Source organism: Acomys minous (genome assembly GCF_964271855.1).
Source record: "Acomys minous genome assembly, chromosome: 13".
NCBI classification, from domain to species: domain Eukaryota; kingdom Metazoa; phylum Chordata; class Mammalia; order Rodentia; family Muridae; genus Acomys; species Acomys minous.
Window position 1 is genome coordinate 64517814 of NC_140495.1, and position 24118 is coordinate 64541931.

The following is a 24118-nucleotide window of genomic DNA, read 5'->3' on the forward strand; positions in this document are numbered from 1 at the left end:
AATCACTTTTAAAACGAAAAGGTATGCCCAATGTGAATAGGGTGAAGGTACATGTCTAAAAATGTTATCAACCCCTGCAGTGCCGTGGGAACAGTGAGAATTAAGCACCTTAAAAATTGGTGTTGCTGGGAAGGTGACACCCAACACTCATGAGGCAAAGGCCAACCTGGTCTACACGTTAGCTTCCGGGCTAGCCAAGGTTACATGAGGAGACCTTGTCTTAAAACCATTAACAAGAACAAAATGTGGGTATTGTTTCACTGAGTGGAAAATGAGAGAAGGTGCCTTAAAACAAACAAACAAACACAGGAAGAGGCTGGAGAGATGTCTCAGCAGGTAAGAGTGCATACTGTTCTCACAAAGGACCAGAGTTTGGTTCCCCGCACCACACAGGGCAGCTCATAACTACCTGTAACTCCAGTTCCAGGAAATACAACGTCCTCTCCTGGCCTCCACCAACACCTGCATAAGTGGTAAGTTTATGCATGGTGTGCACAGATGAGCCCGCATGTGCACGCACACGCGCGCACACACACACACACACACACACACAGAGAGAGAGAGAGAGAGAGAGAGAGAGAGAGAGAGAGAGAGAGAGAGAGAAACAGAAAAATTCTTACAAAATAGTAATTGAAGAAAAACATTACTTACCTTTGGGATACATGCAATAAATAGTTTGATATGAGAAATGTTATAAATTAGCAAGAGGAAAAGAAGGTACACTATCGCCAGATTACAAAAGCCTTTAGTGTGAATGGCTACGGGGGCGGTGTCCAGCTTTTCGTTTGAGTGACTGTGCACTGCAAAGCACTACAGGGTGGCAAACCAGAACATGGCTGCCGACCAGTGGAGCAAGAGAGAGATGGAGCCTCAGAGCTGACAATCCCTGCTTACACAGGCTAAGCCAAGCCATCCTCTGTTGAATCTCAAGAAGCAACAGGATGCAGGATGCAGGATGCAGGATGCAGGGTACCTATAACAGAATATGTTCTCAGCTCGTGGACAGCCTAAAGTGATTCTCAGGTGCATAGCTACGTACATAACCTCTGAAGTGCTGTTGGGACGGGTCAGTGAGTAAAGCGTTTGCTACGGAATGGTGTGAATTTGAATCTTTAGAGCCCAGGGAAAGCCAGGGACAGTGGGACTTGTCCTTCTGGAGGAGTGCTTGCTGGTGCTGCTCCATGGGGCAGGTGGCGAAGACAGGCCAATTCCTGGAAGTTTAGCTTGGTGTTTGCAGTAGCGAGCAAGCAAAAGAACCTGACTCAAGCAAGGTAGAAGGATGTGTCTGACCTCCACATGTGTGTGATGACATGTGCACCCACACGTCCACGCACAAACGAATATACACATGTACCTCCCCACGTGCAAACATGAAGTACACACAAAAATGTTATAAAATCCCCTTTAAGCTTTCTCGTGGCTGTAACCTTACAATATTATCATATACATTTTTTCTTGTTTGATAATTTTCAAGACAGGGTTTCTCTGTGTAGCCCTGGATGTCCTGGAAATCAGTCTTTGCCTCTGCCTCCCAAGTGCTGGGATCAAAGGTGTGCACCATCACAGCCTGGCTATGTCATACGAACTTAAGGCAACCAAAGTTGGCTGAGAATTTCGAACATTCCCTTCGTGTCCTTCACAGTCTTTGGGTGAAACCTCAGTGCGTTTGAGTGGGAATGCCTCGGCTGTTTCTCACAGCACCTCCAGTTAGTAAACAGAGCACGTCCAAGGTTAAGTTAAAGTAGTATAAATCTTAAGTACCAACTCTGACTCAATTGCTCTTGTCTCAGCCTAAAAAGCTCACCCACATCCCAGTTCATCACCAACTGAAATTGGACAGCATCACCAATTCTCCATCCAAGACAATAGCTCCATGATCAGATTGATGTTTTTTACCTCGGCCAAAGGCCACAGAGAAGCGCTACTGGATTCCACACAGACTGTCATGTTGCTCAAACTCAGTTCTGCTGCTCAGAACAGAGAACCAAAAACAGGATAACCCGTTCTGCTTTTATTGTAAGTTTGAGTGTCTTAGGTCATTTGCAGCAGGCTTCTACTGGCATTGTTCCTGTCAATAGATTCCTGTAAGTGTAATACGAAAGTAGCTTTTCATTTGACACTTAAAAGACAAGCTTTATAAAATTATGATTTAAACTGGTAATAGTTTTTGTATGCTCTATTTTATGTGTTTTACATTCACAGGGGAAAATCTAGGCATCCATCACTACTGTAAAGTGTACATTTGAAAATGGTTGGGTAAATACATCATGGTCTCTCCTCCTCCTCCTCTTCATTCTCTCTCTCTCTCTCTCTCTCTCTCTCTCTCTCTCTCTCTCTCTCTCTCTCTCTCTCCTTTAAAAGCTCTCCTAATTCTGGGCGTGTGATCCGGGAGAGTGCTGCAGAGCCGTGGACTGAGTGTCTACGTCATACGGTGACCCAGGGATCAGGTTCTCGTTATTTCCTTCCAGCAGAGAGTCCCACTGATCAAAGTCCTTATGAAGTCCTATAAAGAGCAAGTAAATAAACACATTCAAGAACATCGAACAGCCGGATGCCGCTAGGTGGCAGTATAGACTCACAAATTAGAGACTCACAAATTCCTAGGGGCCAGGCATTCTGCCCAAGACAGTTGCCATGTTGCCTTAGCAAATGCAGAACCCCAGAGAGGCTTACAGATGAGCAAGCTGCTCTCAGTATCCCCAACATGTAAGTTCACCCCAGGATCCATAGAAGGACTGTTAGCTTCAACAACTATGTATATATGATATACATATATACACATACACACACATAGGAAACAATACAAGGCAACATAATTCACATTTTGGAATATTTTACTTTTCAATTTAATTTGATGCTTTGTCTACTAAAAACCAAATGGAAACAGGTACAATAAGATGAAAACTGAGTGAACAGAAAATGTTTTTTTCCTGAGAAGTGTGCTGTTTCTTACCTAAATGCTTTTGTAAGAAAGCCAACGAAGCTTTGTTGGTGAGGTCGATTGCTACCCTGGAGTCTATTTCTCCTTTTAAGGTCAGCTTGATTCCAATTAGATTGCTAGTTACAAAAGTAAAGTCGGCAAAATTCTGGTGCACTGAACCCCTAAAAAAGAAAGAGTTTTATACTTGTGTTGCATGGAAAAATACTTTTTTAAATGGTACAAAAAGATTCTGGCCCCATTGGATACTTCTCTGCAAAATCGGGAAACAAAATGCGCACTCTGGTCATTTTTATGTATTTGACGGTCACAATCCCTTCTTTTAAGGATCCTAAAGTCCAATTCCTCTTCTGGCTAGGGGGGGAAAAATCCTCAAAAAGTATTTGTGTCCTAGTTTACGTCTTGCTATGGCAAACCCCGCAAACAGAAGCAACTTAAGGAGACAAGGGTCGGTTTTGCTTCTAGATCACACACAGCCCTTCACCTAGAGAAAGCAAGGGCAGAACAAGGCAGGCAGCCTGAGGCGGACACCAGAAGCAGACACGAGGAAGGAGAGCCGCTTCCTGGCTTGCTTCCTGCTTCCTGGCTTGCTCACTGTGGCTCGCTCAGCCAGTGCGCTCTTAACCTATGAGCCATCTCCAGCACATAGTGTTTTGCTTTTTCACAGAAACCGGAAAAGTACCCAAACTGTATGTTTATGGGGGGCGGGGAGAAGAAAAGAAAAAAGTAATTTCCTTTTTCTCTTCCTCACTACTTTACTGAACTGCATTTAATTTTGAATACTGTAATATCATGATGGTTGATCTGATGTCCGAGAGGACACTGGGTGACCACCAGCAGGTTTGCACATAGAATACACATGACTGGGTGAAGGAATAGCTCCCATCAAAGCAGATGCTACAATATTTCCTCATTGTATACATTCTGTATACATTCAGTATACAGAATGGCTCACACTTAAAAAATGAATTGTTTAGTTCTAGAATTTTTCCAGTAAATATTTCCTGACCAAATCTGGCCGTAGATAACTAAAACTATGAAAATAGAAGCTAGAAACTCAAACTGTGGATAAAAGGGAACTATTTTACCTGCATCCTTCCTGCCTTTTTTCCCCCTGCTGAATTAACCAGGGTTTCTAGAGTTAGAAAGATGAGTTCTATTTTTTGCTTGAAAGTCTTTTTTAAATATTCTTATATGCGTGTGTGTGTGTGTGTGTGTGTGTGTGTGTGTGTGTGTGTACATGTGTGCAAGTTTGCACTTGCTGGCAGAGAGGAGAAAAGATCATTGCATCCCCTGGAGCTGGAGATGATGCAGGCCTTTGTGAGCGCCCTGACATGGGAGCTAGGAGCTGGAATCCAGGCCTCTGCAAGATCAGCAACTGCTCTTAGCTGCTGGGCATCTCTCTAGCCCCACCCTGCATCATCTTGTTGTGAGTTTAAACCGTATCAGGATATAAGCACATGGCTATCATTCAGGGCAGCCCTCACAGCTTGGTGGAACGTATACACTTATATACTGTCCCAACAGATAAACACAATGGATGAACTCGGCTTTTTTTTTAAAAAGACATTGAACTACCTAAGGCCGAACTACTGTCCCTCAGTCTTCCTCCCTCAAATATGTAGGGGTTCAGGTACGCAGACAACAACAGTCAACACCCAGCTATATATTAAACTGCTGGTGGAAGCACCATATAATTACCAGCGTTAAAAGCATTTTCACTTAAGTCCAGGGCTGGAGAGATGGCTCCCTGGTTACGATCACTTGCTGCTCTTGGAGATGGCCTAGGTTTGTTTCCTAGCACCCACATAGCAGCTCGTGACCATCTGGAACTCCAGGGGGGACCTGACACTCTTTTCTAGCCTCTGCAGACACTGCATACACTTGGTGCACAGAGAGACAAGGAGGCGAAACACTCATACGCATCGCATCAAAAAAGAAAGGAGGGTGTGGGTGGGTGAGGCTGAAGACACCCCAGTATGTGGTGGAGAGATGGGGGGAAAGAGAAGACAAGCGGTTTGTGCACTATGAAGAGAGGTGCAATTGGAGCTAGGAGGTGGTGAGGAACAGCTGGATGCAAGTACCCTGATGTGCGTGGCCCGTGTTGCCACTTGAGGCCATGGTAGGTAAGGTCCTGGCCCATGTTGCCACCCAGAGCCATGTCTGGGTCCATGGTCCTGCAGCAGAAGGGGCCTGTGTGTGGCTGTCCACGGCCCATGTTATCACCAAAGGCCATGCAAACATTCCGGGTCTGGACTGCCACCTGGGACCATGTTGGTGTCTGAGGGCTGTGCAGAGCCTGCCCTGTCCCTCACTGCCCTTGGCACGCAGAAGAGCTGGTTCCGCCCCTCACCTGGCCAGTGTGGTAGAGCTGGTCCTGGTGGCGCAGGCACAGGAGAGCTGGCGGTCCGATCAACTCCGCCACCACCCAGGCCAGGTCCAGGGCTTTCAGATGGCCCCACCCCAGCATCTACCTAATCTATCCCATCTAGGAATTGCTGTAGTGTGTGAAGGGGCAGGTCCTGCAGATCCAAAGCTGCCGGATCTCCATGACACAGGTCAACAACAGGATATGAGAGAGGCGTCCCAGTAAGGATCCAGTATTGATAGCGTAGCAGAGGCCAGAGGCGCCAAACCAGACCAATGACTCATTACAAGGAACATTTCCAAGTAAAGCTGTTTAGTACTGTGTGATACACTGCAGCTTCCACTCAGAGATTTGTTTTCTTAATTTTTTATTTAATGGGAAGGGGAGGTTGTAAGGGCACACGGTGGATATGGAGGATCAGGGGGATGAGTGGGATTCGGGTGCATGATATAAAACTCACAAAGAATAAAAGGTTTTTTTTTTAAATTTAAGGATATAAATTCTGTTTTGCTACACTTTTCATGACTGGCATAGTTACTGCACACTACGAAGACATCAATGGCCAACATGGGTAGCGTCAGCGATTTACTAAAGCAATGAGTTTTAGCTTGAAGGCTTTTTGTTTTTGTTTTTGTTTTTCGAGACAGGGTTTCCTCTGTGTAGTCTTGACTGTCCTGGATTCGCTTTTGTGGACCAGGCTGAGCGTGAAAACTTTTTACCTCAGAAATTAATTAAGATTTCTTATTGAAATGAGGGTCGGTGCTATTCAGAACCCAAGATTTCACATTACATCCTCGGATCTCTGTCCCGCTTCACTCAAGTGAAGCAATGACACGGGAGTACGTTAGACATGCCAAGTTTCAAATGTATTTCATCGTACTGTCGAGATCATGTTTTTTTTTATTGCACCCCTGTATGATATATCCTAAAACGTTGACTTGTACCTTTGCTTTAAATAATGAAAAATTCTCATTTTACAAGAGAAAAGAAAGAGTAAGTGTAAGAGTGCTGAAGGGGAGAAACTATATTTTACGCATTAAAATGGTAACAAGCAGCAGCACAGCCGGTCCTCAGCGGCTCCCCTACGTCTCAGGTGTACATCACCACCGGGGCCGTGTGCACTCACCTGATTGTGATCATTTTCCTTTCCTTGTCAGGCTGATAGAACTTTTTCATTTTTATGACGTCGTCCTTGGACTCGAACTGGGCGGAGTTGACAAAGAAGAGAGGCTGGGGGATTCTGGAGGGCAGGTCCTCCTCACTCACGGGAAACATCCACGGATCGAGAGCTACCCCACACCTGCAGACATGGATGGTGGGAGAGGGCTGGTTACAGGCTGGCCAGCGGACTCCGTCCTACCTCACCAACCAACTTAGCACAGGGCTCTCGAGGGAGCTCCAGTCAGCTCTGCAGTGCAGCTGGACTCGGGATTGCATGGTGGTGCTCTTTAAGGAGTCGTAACATAAAAAAGACCATTTCCTTAAAAGTTTTCCATATTCATTTTTTTCTTGTCACATGGTGTTCAAAATGCATTGAAATCAGGTGTAATTTCTTCAAAAATGAAAAATAGCTGGTTTGCCCTGTTTCTTCTGTGTTTCAAGATTTGGGGATGGAGGCATAGCATGGGGGGTGGGGGATGGGGAGACGTACAGATTCCCAGAAAGGCCAGCAGAGGGCACCAGAGCTGGTGAAAGTGGAGTTGTAGGTGTTTACCGGCTGCCTGACATGGTGCTGGGAACTGAGTAATAGTGCCTGCTCTTAACTGCAGATTAATCTCTCTAACCTGCCCAGAGTCTTGGGTGCTTCACAGCGTGTCTGTCACACCTATTTCAGAACAACAAGACACCCAGACACATAGGATTGTATTCAGAGGGTAAAACACATGAGGCATACCATGTATGCAAATATAACTGTGGGGATTGCCAAAGGACTACACTAGGTGGCTCACAACTACCTGTAACTCCAGCTCTGGGAGATCTGACATCTCCAGCGTCCTTGGGCACCTGCACTCACATGAACACACACACACACACACACACACACACACACACACACACACACACACACGAGACAGACAGACAGACAGACAGACAAAGACACAGAGAGATGCTCATTCATAGAATTAAAATAAATTTTAAAAAGTAATCATTTTCTTCTTCCCACTAGGTTTGATCTTGTGTTCTCTGGCCTCTTTGAAAATCCATCCGTATGCCAAGTGGATGACAGCAGAGAACGCCCTTATACTCAGGGGAAATATCTCAGATAGCCCAGCCCACTCCCTGGGTGAGTCCAGAGTGAAGTTAATAAAGAAAATGTTTCTATACGTCAGAAGACTGGGCTCTTGTCTGACTTTGGCCCAAATAAATCTGTGACTTTTAGATCTAGCCTCGCCTCAAAGACAAAAGAAAAGAAAGGCCTAATGATAAAATTAGAAATCTAATTTCTTAGGGAAGATTGTAACGTTGGTGGCAACATTATCACAAACATGTCACAGAAAAGACATGAAGATGAAATTCCAAGTGAAAACAAGAAGTGTTTTACAGATCAATAGGTACAGTGGAGGGTGGGTGAGGAGAGGCAGGGAAACTGCTTTTTAAACTGGCTCGCAAGGTAGCAGGCTTCTTTACGGCATGGTCATCCATACTGAGTTTGGGATAACCGCCTCTCCACTCACTCCTCTCTCTCTCCATCCACACAGCCCCACAGGTTCTAGTACGCCCCCCGACTCCTCTTCCCGAGAGCCTCTGTTTCGCTGCTCCTGAGATCCTTTCCATTTTCCTGGCCTCTACATATTAACTCCAATGAAGCTAAGGCCCACATATGAGAGAGACATGAATATACAAAAAAGTATAGAGAACTCAAAACAACTCAAAATAACAAGTAAAGAGCCCAACTTAGCAACAACAACAAAATAAGGATGGGCCAAAGTGTACTAAACCGAAAGCTCTTAAAAAGGAAAATAAGTGGCCAATGAGTATCTTTCTTTAAAACGTGTTCAGCATCTTTAGCAGTTAGGGGAGTGCAGATTTAAATGATTTTTGAGAGGCCATTCCGTCCCAGTGAGAATCAACAAATGCTGACAAGGGTGTGGGGGGAAGGGCTGTTGGTATGGGCATGAACTGCTGAAGGCACTTTGGAAATCAATGTGGAAGAATCACAAAAAGCTGGTCCCAGAGCTAGGTAGTGTGACCCGGCTGTACTCTTCCAGCGGACACAGCCATAGGACCCCACAGCCTACTGTGCATCTGTGCACAACGCTGCTCTATTATAATGCCAAGGGGAAGGTTTCAGCAGCAGGACAAATGAATGGTTTCGGCCTAGGAAAGGTTATAAACTTGATGGAGCAAAGAACAACAGAAAGGCCTGAGCTACAGAGATAGCTCGGTGACTCAGAGCAGTTGTTCCTCTGGCCAAGAATACAGGTTCAATTCCCAGCACCCACATGGCAGCTCACAACGATCTGTAACTATAGTTGAAGGGCATCTAACGCCCTCTTCTGGTTCCTTTCAGTACAAAGCAGACACATGGTGCTCATACACACAGGCAGACAAAAATCCACACAGGTAAAATGAAACAAACAAATATTTTTTTTAAAAAGTAAGACTTATAACCCCCCCCCCAAAGATCCCTTAGTCGCTAGAATTTCAGAAAAACAGTTATCTGTCGTGTGTGTTACCCTGGCCGCTATCCCAGCCATTTCCAGTTGTTTCACTTTGTCTCATTCTCTTACTTGAATCTCTGGTCTTCACTAAGGGATTGAATAACTGTTGCTCCTCCAAAAGAATGTCCAACCATGGCTATTTTATTCCTGTCGATAGTGCCCTGGGTGACAAAGCAGAACAGAGAGTTATCATCTCACCTGGCATTAGAAGAGCATGCTAAATAGTTCTGTCTGTTGTATAATCATTATTCCCTTCACAGGTCTGGTTAAATACCTTGATGACTTATAACGTGGAGTACACATACACACATGCACGTATACACACATAGGTACATATGTTTTAAACACACACACACACACACACACACACACACACACCACACCAACTCACAGGTAAACTTACTGGTCTTTATCACCCACACCTGAAACTGAGCCCCTCTGCTGAATTCTTTCTCATCTTATCCCATGATTATCAGTTTAGTCACTCAAAGAGCATTTCTTGAATATCTGCCATGCCAGACACCGTCGTCTCACTTTTAGTCGTGAGCTCACAGTTTATCATGGAAGAAAGCGATGGAGGCTTTAGACACATTGCAGCGCAGCACAGCACAGCACCTGGAGACCATGGAGCCCTATGGTAGTATGACAGCTAACCCTCACTCTGCAAAGGCCCTGGAGCCCACAAGAGCCTCTCAGAGGAGGTGATGTCTGACTTGAGTGTTGGAGATTAGATAGGAGTTAGTAAAACGGGGACGTGTTTGCTTGTGTCAGGCCAAGGAAGTGTGATAGACACGTGACGACAGGAGGTGGCTTGTGGAGAGCCAGCTCTCGGTTGTAGAGAGAGGGAACCATCATCCTCAAATCAAAATATTTCTAGTTCCCTCTGCATACTCTTCCTTAACACCCAACTCATGCCATTCACACTTACACCCCCCCCCATCCCCCAAAAATGTCATTCAAAAATTTGGCCAACTCTTTCAAGGTCAAGCTTAAAATGATACCATCCTGTTCAACAAAGTATATACCTCCCTTGGAAGTATGAAGTTGAACCATGTGAAATTGCTGTTCTCAACGAACTGGTAGTTTTTATTTACATACAATTCAATCTGGTGCGGGCCTCACTGCTGCCTATCTTGTGTGAGTGTGCATATGTGAGTGTGTGCACATGCAGGCCAATCTAGTCTAGCTTTATTTCTCTTGCTGTGATAAAATATCCTGAAAAAAAGAAGTCAAATGAGGTGGAAAAAAAAGGGGGGTTATTTTAGCTCACAATTCCATGGTTATAGTCCACGATGGTATGGAAGTCAAGATGGCAGGGACTTAAAACAGCTAGGCATATTGCATCATCAACCAACCTCAGGGAGAAATTAATGTAAGCATGACTTGCTTGCTTGCTAGCTTACTTGTTTGCTGGTGCTGAGCTCTTCAAGACTCCCTGCCTAGGGATTAGTGCTGCCCATAGTAGGCTGGGTCACCCACATCAGTTAACTTAATTAAGACAATCCCCTACAGATATACCCAACCCAATGCAGACCATTCCTCATTGAGTATCTTTGCCTAGGTGATTATAATTTGTGTCAAGTTGACAATCAAAGCCATCCATCATAAAGCCTCCTATCATGTACCTTGCAATGCAGCAGAAAAGCAGCCAAAACCAAAAACAACACAGAATCACAGTCCAAGGAAGAAGGAGCTCTGTTAAAGCTCACCTTCAGCTGTTTCACATCAAAATCTGAACCTAGAATGTTCTCTTTTGGGTTTCCGTGGTCAATGTCCAGAATAGCACTGAGAGCCTGGGAACATTCTTTGGCTCTTTGCCGAACCTGGTACAGTAATTAGAAGGAAATTATAACATAAGATATTGCAACAGCTTAATGTTTGTGTAGAATTGCCTGTGTGAGAAACGGTTAGTTACACCCTGCAAACACCTCATTGAAAAACGATGGGAATACAAGCTAGCGGATTCCAAGCTAGGGGATTCCAGCTTGGGTACCAGCTGCGGCTTAGACTCAGCTCACTTATGGCTTCCCACTGTGGCCTGTGGGGGTTTCTATTTATTGTATACTAATGGTGGGGACATATGAACAAAGCTTATCTATCCCAGAGAGGATGCCATCAGACCAAGGAAATGATTTCCATCAAGTTCCAAGCCTACTTTGGTAAACCAGTAAGTTTATGAGGGTCGCTAACACACACATGCTTGGTGACTCACAAACACATCTCCCTAGAGATATAGAACAGTCTTCCTACCAGCAGCTGCTTCCTGCCTTTGTAACCTCAGGGAGGGACCTTTCTGGGGTCTTCTCCTCCCTCCGGAAAGGAAGATTCCCTAGTGACACAATAACCTACTTCAACAAAATGTGTGTGGGTCAAAGTATCACGTCACATCTAACAGACCCAAGATAAAGAAGCAGCCAGTGTATTTTATCTCAAGCAATCATTCCGGTGACCACGAGAGAGACAGATATTGTTATTCTATATTTTGTAACACATCAAAGCTCAAGGTTTACTTGGCAGAGGTCTTCCCACCACCAGGTGACAGAGGCATTTACATAATGCCCCTAGGGTTGAAAATCTAGTCATCTGGTGCCTAGCCCAAATGTTATCAGAGAATCTTCCTTTGGCAGCTGATGGGAGCAGATGCAGAGACCCACAGCCAAACACTAGGCAGAGAGAACACACAAATTGGAGCTGGACCTCCATCAGGTACCTCCCCTTAGAGCTCAGGGAACCCTGAGGAAGAGGAGGAGGAAGAATTGTAGGAGCCAGAGGGGTTAAGAACACTGGAGTACATGGCCCACAGAGCCCCCACTAAACAGGGCTCATAGGGGCTCACAGAAACTGAAGTGGCAATTACAGAGTCTACATGGCTCTGGGCTTGGTCCTCTATGTGTCTGTGTGTGTGTGTGTGTGTGTGTGTATGCGCGCGCGCGCACACGTATGAGATACACACACTCCATAACTATATGTTATGGTTGTTAGCTAGGTGTTTTATGGACTCCTAAGAGTGGTAGTGGAGATGTCTCTGACTCTTTTGCCTGCTCTTGGGACACTTTCCCTCCTACTGGGTCGCCTCCTCCAGCCCAGATATGAGGGTTTGTGCCTAGTCTTATTGTAACCTTGGGAAGTCTGCTCTTTTCTTAATGGAATGGAGGAGGAATGGATCTAAGGAAGAGGGGAGGGAGGGGGACTGTGAGGAGTGGAGGGAGGAGAAACTGTGGTTAGGATATAGTATATGAAAGAAGAATAAATAAAAGAGAAAAAGATGTTCATCAAAACTCTATTGGTTTTGAGATTCAAAAAACCCAGACGCTTTAACAGAAGAGAATTCTGAATATGTATCATTATTATTATTTCACAGAGTACTTTTTTTTACTTTTCTGTGAAACAGACCTTTCAATAAAAGAAAATTTCACCAGAGTCTTCTGATAGAACTTTGTGTAAGTGGGAGAGCTAATCGTTGTAACCATTGTCATTTTTCTTGTGCTTTGAAGGCCCCATGTCCCTTCCCTCACTGAAACGTACCTGCTCTTTCCGTATTTTTGCATCCTCCAGTTTTAGCTTTTTAATGTAAAGCCAAGACCTGTTTTCCAGCTTTGCAGCTGCCTGGTCTTCAAAATAGTAAGTTGCCGATGCAGATTCGTCTCTACAACACACACAGATTTAGTTACTCTCCGTTCCTCATCTGAGTGTCTCTCTCAACTCCAACCTTGATTCAATTTTCCTCTCATCTGCAGGCTTCCCTTTCCTCTTCCACCCTAGCTTCCCCCCACAAATAAAAGAGGACCCCAAGGGAGCTCTTGGAAAGGATCTAATTGCCCCCTTGTCCAGTGACATGAAACTAACCCCTCCATCATCACAATCCTAGAAGGCAACATTGGGACCCCATTGAAAAGCCATTCTCATGAGCTGGGGACCCAGCTCTGTGATAGAGTGTTTCCTAATACACACAATGTCCCATTTCTAATCCCATGTACTACAAAAACAACACAAAAACAAAACAGGTCTTTAAAGTCAAATTCCCACATTGCCACCTAATAGACTTCTGACTTTGGGCAAATCCCCTTTGTGCCTACATCTCTATGTTGTGTGAAATGGATGAAATAACCATCTTGTAGCATAGTTACAAGTTTTAAAGGACTGACATAGCGTCTGATCACTTGCAGCTTAGTCCATAGCAGACCTTTATTGATCTCAGAACATGGACTGGTCCTGGCAATGTCGTTCCTTCTCTTTTTGTCGTCCTCACGTGAAATTCCACCCACCCGTGGTTTTTGTGAGCGTATAGAACAGTTACAAGTATAGTTAAAGGTGCTGACATTGTTTTGCTGCTGCTGCTGTTTGCATTTGGCATACACAGGAACTTACCTGTGTTCGACAGCAGCAACTATGAACCCATAAGACGCCAGGCCAATGCCAATAGCAGAATAAAGTGACCTGGAGAACGAAAAGCAGGAAGCAGCGCAGTTACCAACCACAATTACACACCTAAGTCCAGTATAGCAATGAGGAACACAGACCCCACTGCGCCCCGCATCAGCACACTGGAGGGCTCTGATCATCAAAGAGCTTATCCCGTGGGAGGCAGCTGGCAGTGTCTGGAGGTGTTTTATTTCCACTGGGGGAAAGGAGGATACTGGTGCGTAGTGACCAGAGGGGACATCACGAAGCATCCTACAGTGCACAGGTAAGGCTGCTAAAGCAAGGCAGTATTCAGCCTAGGCTGTCAAGAACACTGAGTTAATGAAATAGTAAATATGAACAAAGAAAACTGAGTTAATGTTATAGTGACTACAAATACTGACTTTGAGAGGTGATGCAGATCCATTTACCGCCACAACACACACACAGGTTTAATTAATCTGCTTCATTCCCTCACCTGACCATCTTCCTCAGCTCCATCCTTGACTCAACTCTCCTCACCTATTGACTTCCCTTCCCTCTTTCACCCACTTTTTTTTTTTTAAATAAAAGAGGACTCCAAGGAAGTGCTCAGAAAAGTATCTAGTTGTCCGTTGTCTAGTGACATAAAAAACAAATCCCTTCCACTATCACAGTCCTAGAGGGGACTGTGGGGACCACATTGAGAAGCCATTCTCATAAGTGATGCCAAGTTAAGTCCGAGGGTTTTTAAATCTTAGTCATGTTTTAGTGATATGATTTTAGGACAGTTACTCAATTTTGCCATCGTCTATAAAACAGAGCTAAGAACAAAGGCTTATAGTTAAGATAGAAGAGGTAAGGGTTTCCTTTTTTTTTTTTTTTAGATTTAACAAGTTTTAGTTCATGTATACTTAGATGTACATGTGTGTGCACTTGCCTGTGGCGGCCAGAAGAGGGTACTGTATCGACTCACAGGTAGTTGAGAGCCAACTGAAGTGGGTGGGTGCTAGGTTATGAGCTTGGGTTCCCTGTAAGAGCAGCAAGTGCTTTTACAATGGCTAAACCATCTCCACAGCGCCAGACAGAAAGTTTTGACAAGGTAATACATGTAGGGAGGTAATACATAGGAAGGTAGGTCAAGTTCCATCGCTTCCCAGCTGCTTGTCCTGCGCTAGGGCCCTTGAGGCTTCTCAGCTGTGGCTCTTTATCTGTGAAAGGCGGTCCTCACTGAGGTGAGCAGAGTGCGGAGTGCGTGTGCACCTCCAGTGCTTACTTAACTACTTAATAGATGCTGTAACTGTGAGCTGTGAATTACAGCTGTGAGTTGATTGGTCACATTTGCACTGTCTCGCACATCGCCATATCCTACGGCCTTTTCTCACATCATGTATTTCCCAGTCCATGCCTGTAGAAATACACATGGTGTGCCTGGGGACACCCAAAGGTGCAGGAAGGGATGCTGAAGGCACAGGAGGGGATGCTGAAGGCGCAGGAGGGGATGCTGAAGGCGCAGGAGGGGATGCTGAAGGCGCAGGAGGGGATGTAGTCTACTGTGGAGACTCGAAGGCCTGCCTGCTGCTGGTCAGAGCAGCTACTTCGGGCTTTGTGAGAAAGACATCTCAACTCTGCTGACAATGTGAGAGCCGAATGGGTGTGCCTGTGCTCCAAGAAAGCTTTGATATGCATGGACGGCTAGATTTGGTTCTTGAATCCCATCTGCCAATCATAGTGTAGCAGAAATCAAATAATATTTTTTTATTGTAAATACTGCCCCAACTTTCCACCAGCCCCACAGTCAATTCTTAGGCAACCCCCAAGTACCCAACATGGGCCAATACTACAATCCAAAATCTGATTTTTTTTTTTTTTTAAGAAATGGCTCTATCAGTGATGGCTTGAAATTGCCTAGGCTCCCAAGTATTACCTGAATGCTCCAAGACCGTGAGAAAAGACAATGAGTGGGTATTTTTCTCCAGTTCTCAGAGGAGCATTCCAGCTTGCAGGTGTCTTCATTGAACCTAGGCAATAGTGGGAGGGAAATCAGTGTTTCCTCTGGCGTGAAGGCTGCTGGTTGATTTAATTTACTTCTCCTGAGCACAAATCCCCAAACCATGGAGCTTTAACTCTGAGTCATTTAAAAAGCCAGACACTAGGCACTCACCAACCAGGGACTTCCGTGTGCCTTTCCCCATAAGTGTATTAATTAGTAGTCCTTGCTGCCATTGACTGTATGGGGCTGCGTCGAGGGGGGGGGGGTGGATTCCTACTTATAGCAATATTCTGGAAGGACACTGTTCCTATTTTGAGGTTCTGAAGTAATGTTGAATATTTCACTTGAAAGTGACCATCCAGTAAACTGAGAACATCATTCTGAAAGCCGGAACCTGGGAACCAGAGACTCCTCATGATGTATCATGGTCCAGCAAGAGACAGAGACCATGACATCACACACCAGAGGGAGCTTTTCATGAGCCCACCACTGTCGGGTTATAAGCCTTGGGCATGTCCTGGGACTTGTCCAGTTTCAGATTCTCCTTCTATAAAATGGAACGGACAATTATGATCTTGGATAGTTTTAACGAAACTCATATCTAATTAAGTTTTAAATGTAAAGTGCTTATCCAGTTACATATTAAAGAGCTCAAAACTAAGAAATATTGCCTCCCTTCCTTCAGGTCTCAGTCGTTTTCATCATCATTGTTATGTTCATGTTTATGCTATTTTCTATCATAAACAAATACGTGGTCGTGAAGACTGAATATGATGGTTACTATGGAAGTGACTTATAAATTACTCCACACTACATAGTGGTATTTTCTAGTTTAGAGCATTTTCCTATCTCAAAGCAATTTCTGTGAAAACCCTAAGATAAGCTTAAAATGAATTCCCAAAGTTGAAAAATTTGGAGGATAAATTTGACAGTGTAATTAACATAGGCTCAAATTCACACCTGATCTAACAGATGTTGGGAACAGAAAGTCTCCCTTGGTATAAAGTGCAGACATGTTAAATAACGGCTGCCTCAGACTGTAGGAGAGAAGTGGGTCCTTCGGGAATGGGTGGTGGGCTTTTGTTGTTGTTGTGTTTAGAGACAGGGTTTCTCTGTGTAGCCTTGTCTGTCCTGGACTCACTTTGTAGACCAGGCTGGCCTCGAACTCACAGAGATCCACCTGCCTCTGCCTCCCGAGTGTGGGAATTATAGGTGTGCACCACCACATCCGGCTGTAAGGTCTCTTCTTAAGATGAGTGTGAAGTTAGCTGGGCTTGACTTCTATTTTCTATTTTCTTCTGACACAAAAGGTAAGTGTGTGGGCGGGGGGGGGGGGGGGGGGAGGGCGGAGGTAATAGTTCCACCAGATAATTTGCTACTCTGACCACACTGTGGCATCCATAACAGTATGTGAGAAGGGAGACTGAGGACCAGGCATAAGAAGCTATTAAGCCCGTCCCACCCCATCAAAATCAGAATGCGTAGACTGATAAAGAGCCCTTGCTTCTCTCAGTGTTGCCCAACCCCTTAAGAAATCCTGTCTTTCTGGCGAGGGGGACCACTCACCTCATGAAGTGTCTGCCTTGCTGATGCAAATCACCTGTAATCTCAGTGCTGGGGAGGCTGAGCAGGGGGGGCTCCCTGGGGCTTGCCAGTGAGCCAGCCTAGCCTAACTGGTGAACCCCAAGCTACTAGGAAACCCTGAATCAAAGGAAGTGGACTGTGTTTCTGAGAAACACCTCAGGATGTCCTCTGGCCCCTACATGAATGCACACTCACGTACAAAAGAACACACATGCACAAACACCCGCACAGTTAAAAAGAAAAAGAAAAGAAATCACATCCTTATCATCTTAGGAGAAAAATCTTATGGCTTGTAACTCTTGTTTCTAATATACATAGATATATGTTATATCCACATGCATATAAATATACATGTGCATATAACTTCAGAACAGGACCAATAGAAATCTTACCATATAAGAAGTCCAAAATGTTGCCTACAATACTCGGTGTTCCAAGAAATTTACTAAGGCCAAAAAAATATTCTTTGTTGGGAATCCAAACAGTGTCAAAGCGATCTTGACCTTGACTTTGAGCTGGGTAATACAAACGCAAGAAGACGCTCTGTTGGAAAATGGACATACTCTCAGTCAAATGCAGTCCAAGTAGTACAGTGCTTTGAATATATTATTACCGGGTCCCAGATCCCTGTGTTCTCCTAAGAGGTCCAAGGAAGTATTCAAGGTTCTGGGTGGCTGAATACAACCACAAAAGAGAAAAAGATGGAATAACTATGCCTTGAGTAGAAGAAAAATCTGAGAAAAAGACAAAATCCATCAGTCGTAGATAATAGTTGTCTATAGGCGACATATACAACTAAAGAATGGCACAGTAGTGGAAGGCATTGTTCCAGGAATGGCCGATTCATCATTCACAAGTGAGTACAAGGTCACTAGAGAGCAAGGGCAAGTCCTTAGGGCTAAAGGATAAGAAGCAAGGCGTTACCTTATTCGTGTAACCGAGCATCAGGTCTGTACAACCAACAGGGTAGGATCCATTTCCTTTGGGGATTTTGCTATGGCAGGAGCTGGCAGCCGACATCACCTCTTTAAGCTTGTGAAACAATACTGAAAAATAGGTTCACGTGCTTTCATGTAAATACATGACAGTAACCCAGTCACCTCAGGCTTTACTGTGCTAGGAGATTGAAGGCAATGAAATACAGCTCATAGTTCCTGGTCTCTTTCGTGTGTGTGTGTGTGTGTGTGTGTGTGTGTGTGTGTGTGTGTGTGTGTGTGTTGAGACATAGTTTTTCTATGTAGCCCTGGATGTCCTGAAACTCATTCTATAGACCAACTGCTGGCCTCAAACTTACAAAGAACTGTCTGCCCCTGCCTTCCAAATGCTGAGACTAAAGGCGTAAAGCACTATGGCCAACGCGTTCACACTTCTTGCACATCTGGACCTGACATCTTTGCATAACGTCATCAAAGCAAATCTTCCAAGATGAAACAAATGACCATCTCCCAACTCCTTCTTTTTCCGCTCTCTAACTGCCCAGCCCCCACCCCACCCCAGGCCACAATCCTGGGAGTCAAACAAATCTCTACACAATCTCTATGATGTGTTCTTAATCTGGAATAATCCAGATCCCAGACATAATAATCATTTCTTCTTCAGAATCAAGAATTCTGTATGTATGGAATGCTCTATGGTAGCAAGAAAGAAGACAGCACCCAAACTAGCAACTGCTCAAGAGGTAGCCCCACTAGTTAAGTGCAGCCTCTGACCACCAGGCTCAATACGATTGTGCAGAAAAGAGGGGAACTGAGCTGAAACACCACCAACCTCCTTTGTCCTTAAGTCAAACCCATCACATGTGTTCTTTGACTTACCTACTCCCATATCCTCTTTCTGAAGCCCAAACTCTTCCCTATACCTACAACTGCCCTCTTTTCTAGATCAATCAAATCCATGTTTTTACTTTCAGATGTTATTTCAAAATAACAATAACGCCAGGTTCCTACTTGTCCCCCCAGCGTACACTTGACTGTCACTCTGCTGCACAATCCCTGCCAAACACCCAGAGCTGTGTGAGGTGTGGCACACGCATTGTCCTAGTGCCACATTGCTCAGCAAGGGTTGGAGTCTTGGCAATAACCTTAGTCACACCCTCCACTTGACGACTCATGTGTCAAACGCCCGTCAGAGATGGAGGCTTTCAATATATAAGGCCTCCTACACAAAGCCAGCATCCTAGGAGGTATCACCTAGAGCTCTAGAAATGCAGACTCATGGTCCTCTCCCTAATGCCACTGAATCAAAAAGGCTCAAAGTAGGCTGATTCAAGTTGAAGAGACACTACGTCACGGTCCAGATCTCTCCCTCTTGGCCCACCACACTGGCAAAGCAATGGTAGGAGGCGGTTTTGAGGAAGACAGAAGGTACAGCGGAGTGGAGCTCAGGTAGTTCTGTTTCTGATACCAAGCTATGATACTCTGGCCTAAACAATTGAACTCTTCTCTCTGGTGCCCAGTGGTAGAGTCGGACATAAAAGCCTTAACCAGCTTGCATGATAGTCAAGCAGATGAAGTAAAGTATGTTCATTGACTCTGAAGCTTGTAACTGGCAGTCAACTGCCATTACTCCCCTGACCCCACCTACACACACACTTTCTAGAGCTGGTGAACTCTCCCTAGTCCGAGGCTGGGAGGTCCTTAGAAGCGTCTGGCAGCTCTATACTTAAGGGCTTCTGCTCCCCTTCAGGGCATTTCTGATTTTTGCTTTGTTTAATTTTGCCTATTAATGAACATTCCAGGGTTTCTTTAAAATTACAAAAAGTTCTTCCGCTCCCATTTCAGGTTATCGGTGGAGTCAGGCTTCATGTAATTGGGAGGTGACAAGCTGCTCTGTCCCTACCCACAGGCAGTCATGGCAGGGCTGGGAGGTGGTAGTGTGGAGCCTAACCACTGGCTCTCACAGTTCAGCAAGGAGCCCCAGAGAATTCTTAGCTGCCTTGGAGACCCTACCTGTCAGCAGCGTTCCACCCCATACAAACGGATCTTAATTCCATGGAAACAAGGGAACCTCTTTTAATAACATATGGTTCTCCAGACCTTCTTTACTTTAGGAGGCTGTTCACCTAGAATTTAGGAGTCACAGGTACCACACTAGGTGTGGCAAAAGGTGAGTATCTTACAGCTTGTACATCATGTAAGCCTGCATCTGCATCTTTCCATCTCTCTGCATCACAAGGAAGAAAATGAAAGAGACTTGTCGGACCAACTGCAGCTTGGATGCTATCATTTGTGGCTCAGAATTTATTTATTTATTTATTTATTTAGTCCTCTTCAACTTTATTTGAATAGGAATGTTAGATCCTATGGTATGCTATTCAGAATATATTTTTGGCAGTCAAATGTTCCCAAGTCTTGAGATATATACATTCTAGAGGGAAAATGAATTCCTTTCTATATTTTTGTTGTCCTTCATCAGCATGTGGTGTATCTCTACCCATGCTTGTAAGCCTTTCCAAGGAGAGCAGCACATGCCTGTGATATCAGTGTTTACAAGGAGGAGACTATTGGATAAATAATTCGAGGCCAGCCTTTGCCACATAGTGAGTGAGAGGTCAGCCCTGGGCTACCTAAGACAGTCTCAAACAACCAAGAGAAGGGTTTGGAGAGATGGTTTAATGGGTAAAAGTGCTTGCTGTGCAAACACGAGGGCCTGAGTTTGAATCTACAGCACCACACAAAAAGTGAGGCATGGCCGCTAGGACCTGAAACTCCAGCCCTGTGGTCGGTAATGTCTTGGGCTTGCTGGCTGTCTGCCTAGTTTCTTGTTCAGTGAGAGACCCTGTCTCAAGGGGATAAGGTAGACAGTGATAGGATAGGATACTGGACATTTCCCTCTGGTGTCCACCTGTATATAGAGGTATGGACAGTCACAGACACCACACACGCACTTATAACACAAATACACACTCACAAATTAAGTAAATTATAACCCAAATAGCTCTATTTTCTATATATTCATTTAATAAATTATAAAGAATAATAATCATCTATTTTAGTCTATTAACTATAGTTTTAAAAAATATTCATGTATCTACTTTTGAGCAGGTAGAATGAGTACGGCATTGGGTTAACAAAAGACTTGGAAGGATGAATAATGATTAACCCCACCCTCGAGAAACAGATTCCCAGTGATGTTTAAAGATAAGAAGATAGAAAATGTCTTTAAATTCTCACCCCATACCCATAAGAGTAAATGATAAAAAAAAAAATGTACCCTGGAAAACAACTTACCCATCATGTGACCTGTCTCCATCCGCTAAAAATAATACTTGGAAAGATAAACTTCATTTCTAGTAGGTCATAAGGTTCCCTGACAACAAGCTCTGCACCTTAGTCACCACTGTAACAATGGTGCCTTTGCTTCCTGGGAAGTCTTAAGTGATGAATGGCCCTCTGAGATACTCAATTACCTGTGCAAATAGCAATATAAGGTGCAGTCCCTTTCCCATCGATTCCTCCGTCTCCCTAATGAGGAAGCAGGGCAAAGTTTATCTCGATAACACGGAGTTACGCAAGCCCGTTTGTAGATGCTGTGGTAAGGAGTCACTCAACAAATCCAACAACTAGATCCGGAGTGAGTCCATCTGTCCGAGTGTGGGTGTAGACAACTGCGGCACCATGCTCAAGCTGTCTCCTGCCGTGCTCCCCACAGGACACAGACTGAGATGCATGTGCGTCACAGGTCTTTAAGATGAGCAATGCTCCAGAAGCAACGTCTTCGCAAGATGGGTCCTTCTTGGTGCCACGAGATGTGCCGGTCCCACACTGGTCCTAGTACTGTCTATATTCCTCTCCTCTTTTATTATCTCTTCACTGAAGAGAAGAAGTGACCATGTCCATCCTCCTCTGGAGTTCCAAGCATCTACTTGCCCCCTCCACGTCTCATACTCAGGTAGAAACAGTTTTGTCCCTTTGCACCTCAAGCGTCCAGATTGTTACCTTCTCACATGCCTCACCACCTCCCTGGGATCAGGTTTGTTTGTCAAGACACAAGCCCCATCCCACCATCCTGGATCATGGTTGGAGACTGTCTTATTAACTCCAAGCATGCTCCTACACGTGGCAGGAGTTGAATTAGGGCAGTGAAGTGGGGGAGGAAGAGGAGGAGGAGGAAGTGTTGAGGGCATTTTCCATGGTCATAGCAAGTTGACAGTCTATATGTTACAACGCACATGCTGCAAACATTGTGTTGAAGAAAACAGTCTTGTTTGGGGTTGTAAAGAGAGAAGGGTGTGATCCCTCCCAACCCCAAACAAATATTTCCCTGAATATATATGCTCGTGTGTGTGTGTGTGTGTGTGTGTGTGTGTGTGTGTGTGTGTGCGTGTGTGCACAAGGGAGCAGACATGCATGCATGTGTATTGTAAGCACTTGCTAGTGTATGCATGCACACATGCATGTTCAGGTGTGCATGTATGTGTGTATACATGACCATAGGATCCAGAGGTCAATGACCAGTACCTTCTTTGATGACAGTCTGTCTTTGCTTTTTTGAGGCAGGATCTCTCAGTGAACCTCAAGTACATTAACTCATCTAAGATGGTTTTCCAATATGCTTCAGGGATTCTCCTGCATTGATCCACCCCCCTCACACTGAAAACCTCTTACATCAGTGACGGGGATTCAAACTCAGGTCCTCATGCTTGCACGCGGTCACCTCCCCAGCCCCTGCATGAACACTTTTTAAAGGGGCTTTCTCACACATCAAAACATGCAGCATCTTGAAGTCGCTTGGACTTTGATGCCTCTTACCTGATGGCCTAAAGTCAAAAGCAGATGGGTCTTGCCAGTTAAAAGGATGCACCAGCGTGAGGCAGCAGGAGAGGCAGAAAAGCACGTGCAGTTTGAGTGGCGCCATCTCGGGAGCTGAACAGTGGCTTCGTTTTAATTTTCTTCAGAGCAGATAATTAAAAGAAAAGAAAAAAAAAGGGCAATGAGTGTACCGAAGGGGACTTAAGTGGCTGTCAGTCAGTGAGCCTGAGGCCCCAGCAATGAATGAATGTATGTTAACAAAGAAACACACATTTTTCAAAGATGCTTTTAGACAGGTACTGAACTGACAGAATCCTTGACACTGATGGAAGGCAGAACACAGAAATAACGTTTTCAGACAGTTAAGTATGATTTTCTAACTGTCATTTGGTTAGAAATAGAACATCAAATCATAATAATTATAACAAATGTGTCCTCATCTTCATTATTGCCCAATGGCATGTCTTGTGCAGATAGCTAGCAGCAGTTAGTGAGTTGGACAATGTTTCCATAACCATTTCTCTTGTGGTTATAACCCTCTGTTGTGGTTGATTTTGATGTAAGTGGTACTAGTGGGTGTTGGGTGAGCGTCCTACCCCACTATATTTCTGAAAAGCAGATCTCAGGGTAATATAGTTGGCCTCTGGAGGCAGTTGGCACTTGAAAACTATTTCCTAAACCAATGAATTGATGAGAAAATGGGACATCAGAACTGAGGTCGTTAAAAAGTGGCATTACACTTAGTCCCATATGTGAACATCTTCTAAACAAAAGTTACTCATAGTTGTGCGTTAATGTCCCTTCTTTAATGTGAGTATCCCCAGACAAGGGACAAAGCTCACTTGTTAGAGTGCTAGCTTAGCTTTCCTGAAGGCCTGGGTTCAGTCCCCAGCACTGTATGAACTAGGCTTGCTAGCACATGCCTGTGAGACCAGTACATGGAGGTAAGGGCAGGAGAAGTTCAAGGTCATCCTCAGCTACGCATCAAGTTCAACACCAGTGTGAGTGATACGAGACTGGGTTTCAAATGTAAAATAAATAAATAAATACATAGAAACAAAAAATGTGTCCTTTCAACTTTGGGAGGAGTTGATGGAACTGGTCCAAAGCTACCACTGCCTCTCATTTGAATTTTGGCAATAACTGTCTTTCTGCTTTTGTCCTAGCCACGAAGTTTAAGCCCAGTATAATTACAGGGTGTCAGTATTACTCCACAGCCACCAAACTTCATTTGCTTCTTGTGCCATAGGGCAAAGTAGCATACAAGGCTGGCCCTGGTCTGTCCTTAACTTGGACGTGAAAACTTATCTCTGTCCCCCCTTAACGGCACACCTACTGTCTCCGTCCTGGCCTCCCTGCCACCCACCAAGCTTACCAAATATCCTGACTCCCCCAGCCCACCCCAAAGTCTGCAAATATTCCCTCTCACCCCCCCCCCACACA

General features: G+C 44.7%; 1 protein-coding gene across 2 annotated transcripts in view; it reads right to left on the reverse strand.

Moving 5' to 3' along the window:
- Positions 1-1993: 1993 nt before the first annotated feature.
- PLA2G7 (phospholipase A2 group VII) overlaps positions 1994-24118 on the reverse strand; it is a 38877-nt gene continuing 16752 nt past the window's right edge. The window contains exons 2-12 of one of the 2 annotated variants that reach the window (XM_084754850.1): positions 22676-22815; positions 17850-17971; positions 17318-17468; positions 15276-15369; positions 13337-13405; positions 12494-12614; positions 10678-10791; positions 9038-9129; positions 6433-6606; positions 2954-3102; positions 1994-2503 (exon numbers count right to left, since the gene is read on the reverse strand). In XM_084754850.1, the coding sequence (XP_084610976.1) occupies positions 2367-2503; positions 2954-3102; positions 6433-6606; positions 9038-9129; positions 10678-10791; positions 12494-12614; positions 13337-13405; positions 15276-15369; positions 17318-17468; positions 17850-17971; positions 22676-22781 (1329 nt within the window). In that variant the 5' untranslated portion in view covers positions 22782-22815 and the 3' untranslated portion in view covers positions 1994-2366. Of the gene's footprint in view, positions 2504-2953; positions 3103-6432; positions 6607-9037; positions 9130-10677; positions 10792-12493; positions 12615-13336; positions 13406-15275; positions 15370-17317; positions 17469-17849; positions 17972-19516; positions 19603-22675; positions 22816-24118 lie in introns of those variants that run through there. The other variant, XM_084754851.1, reaches the window with a different exon arrangement.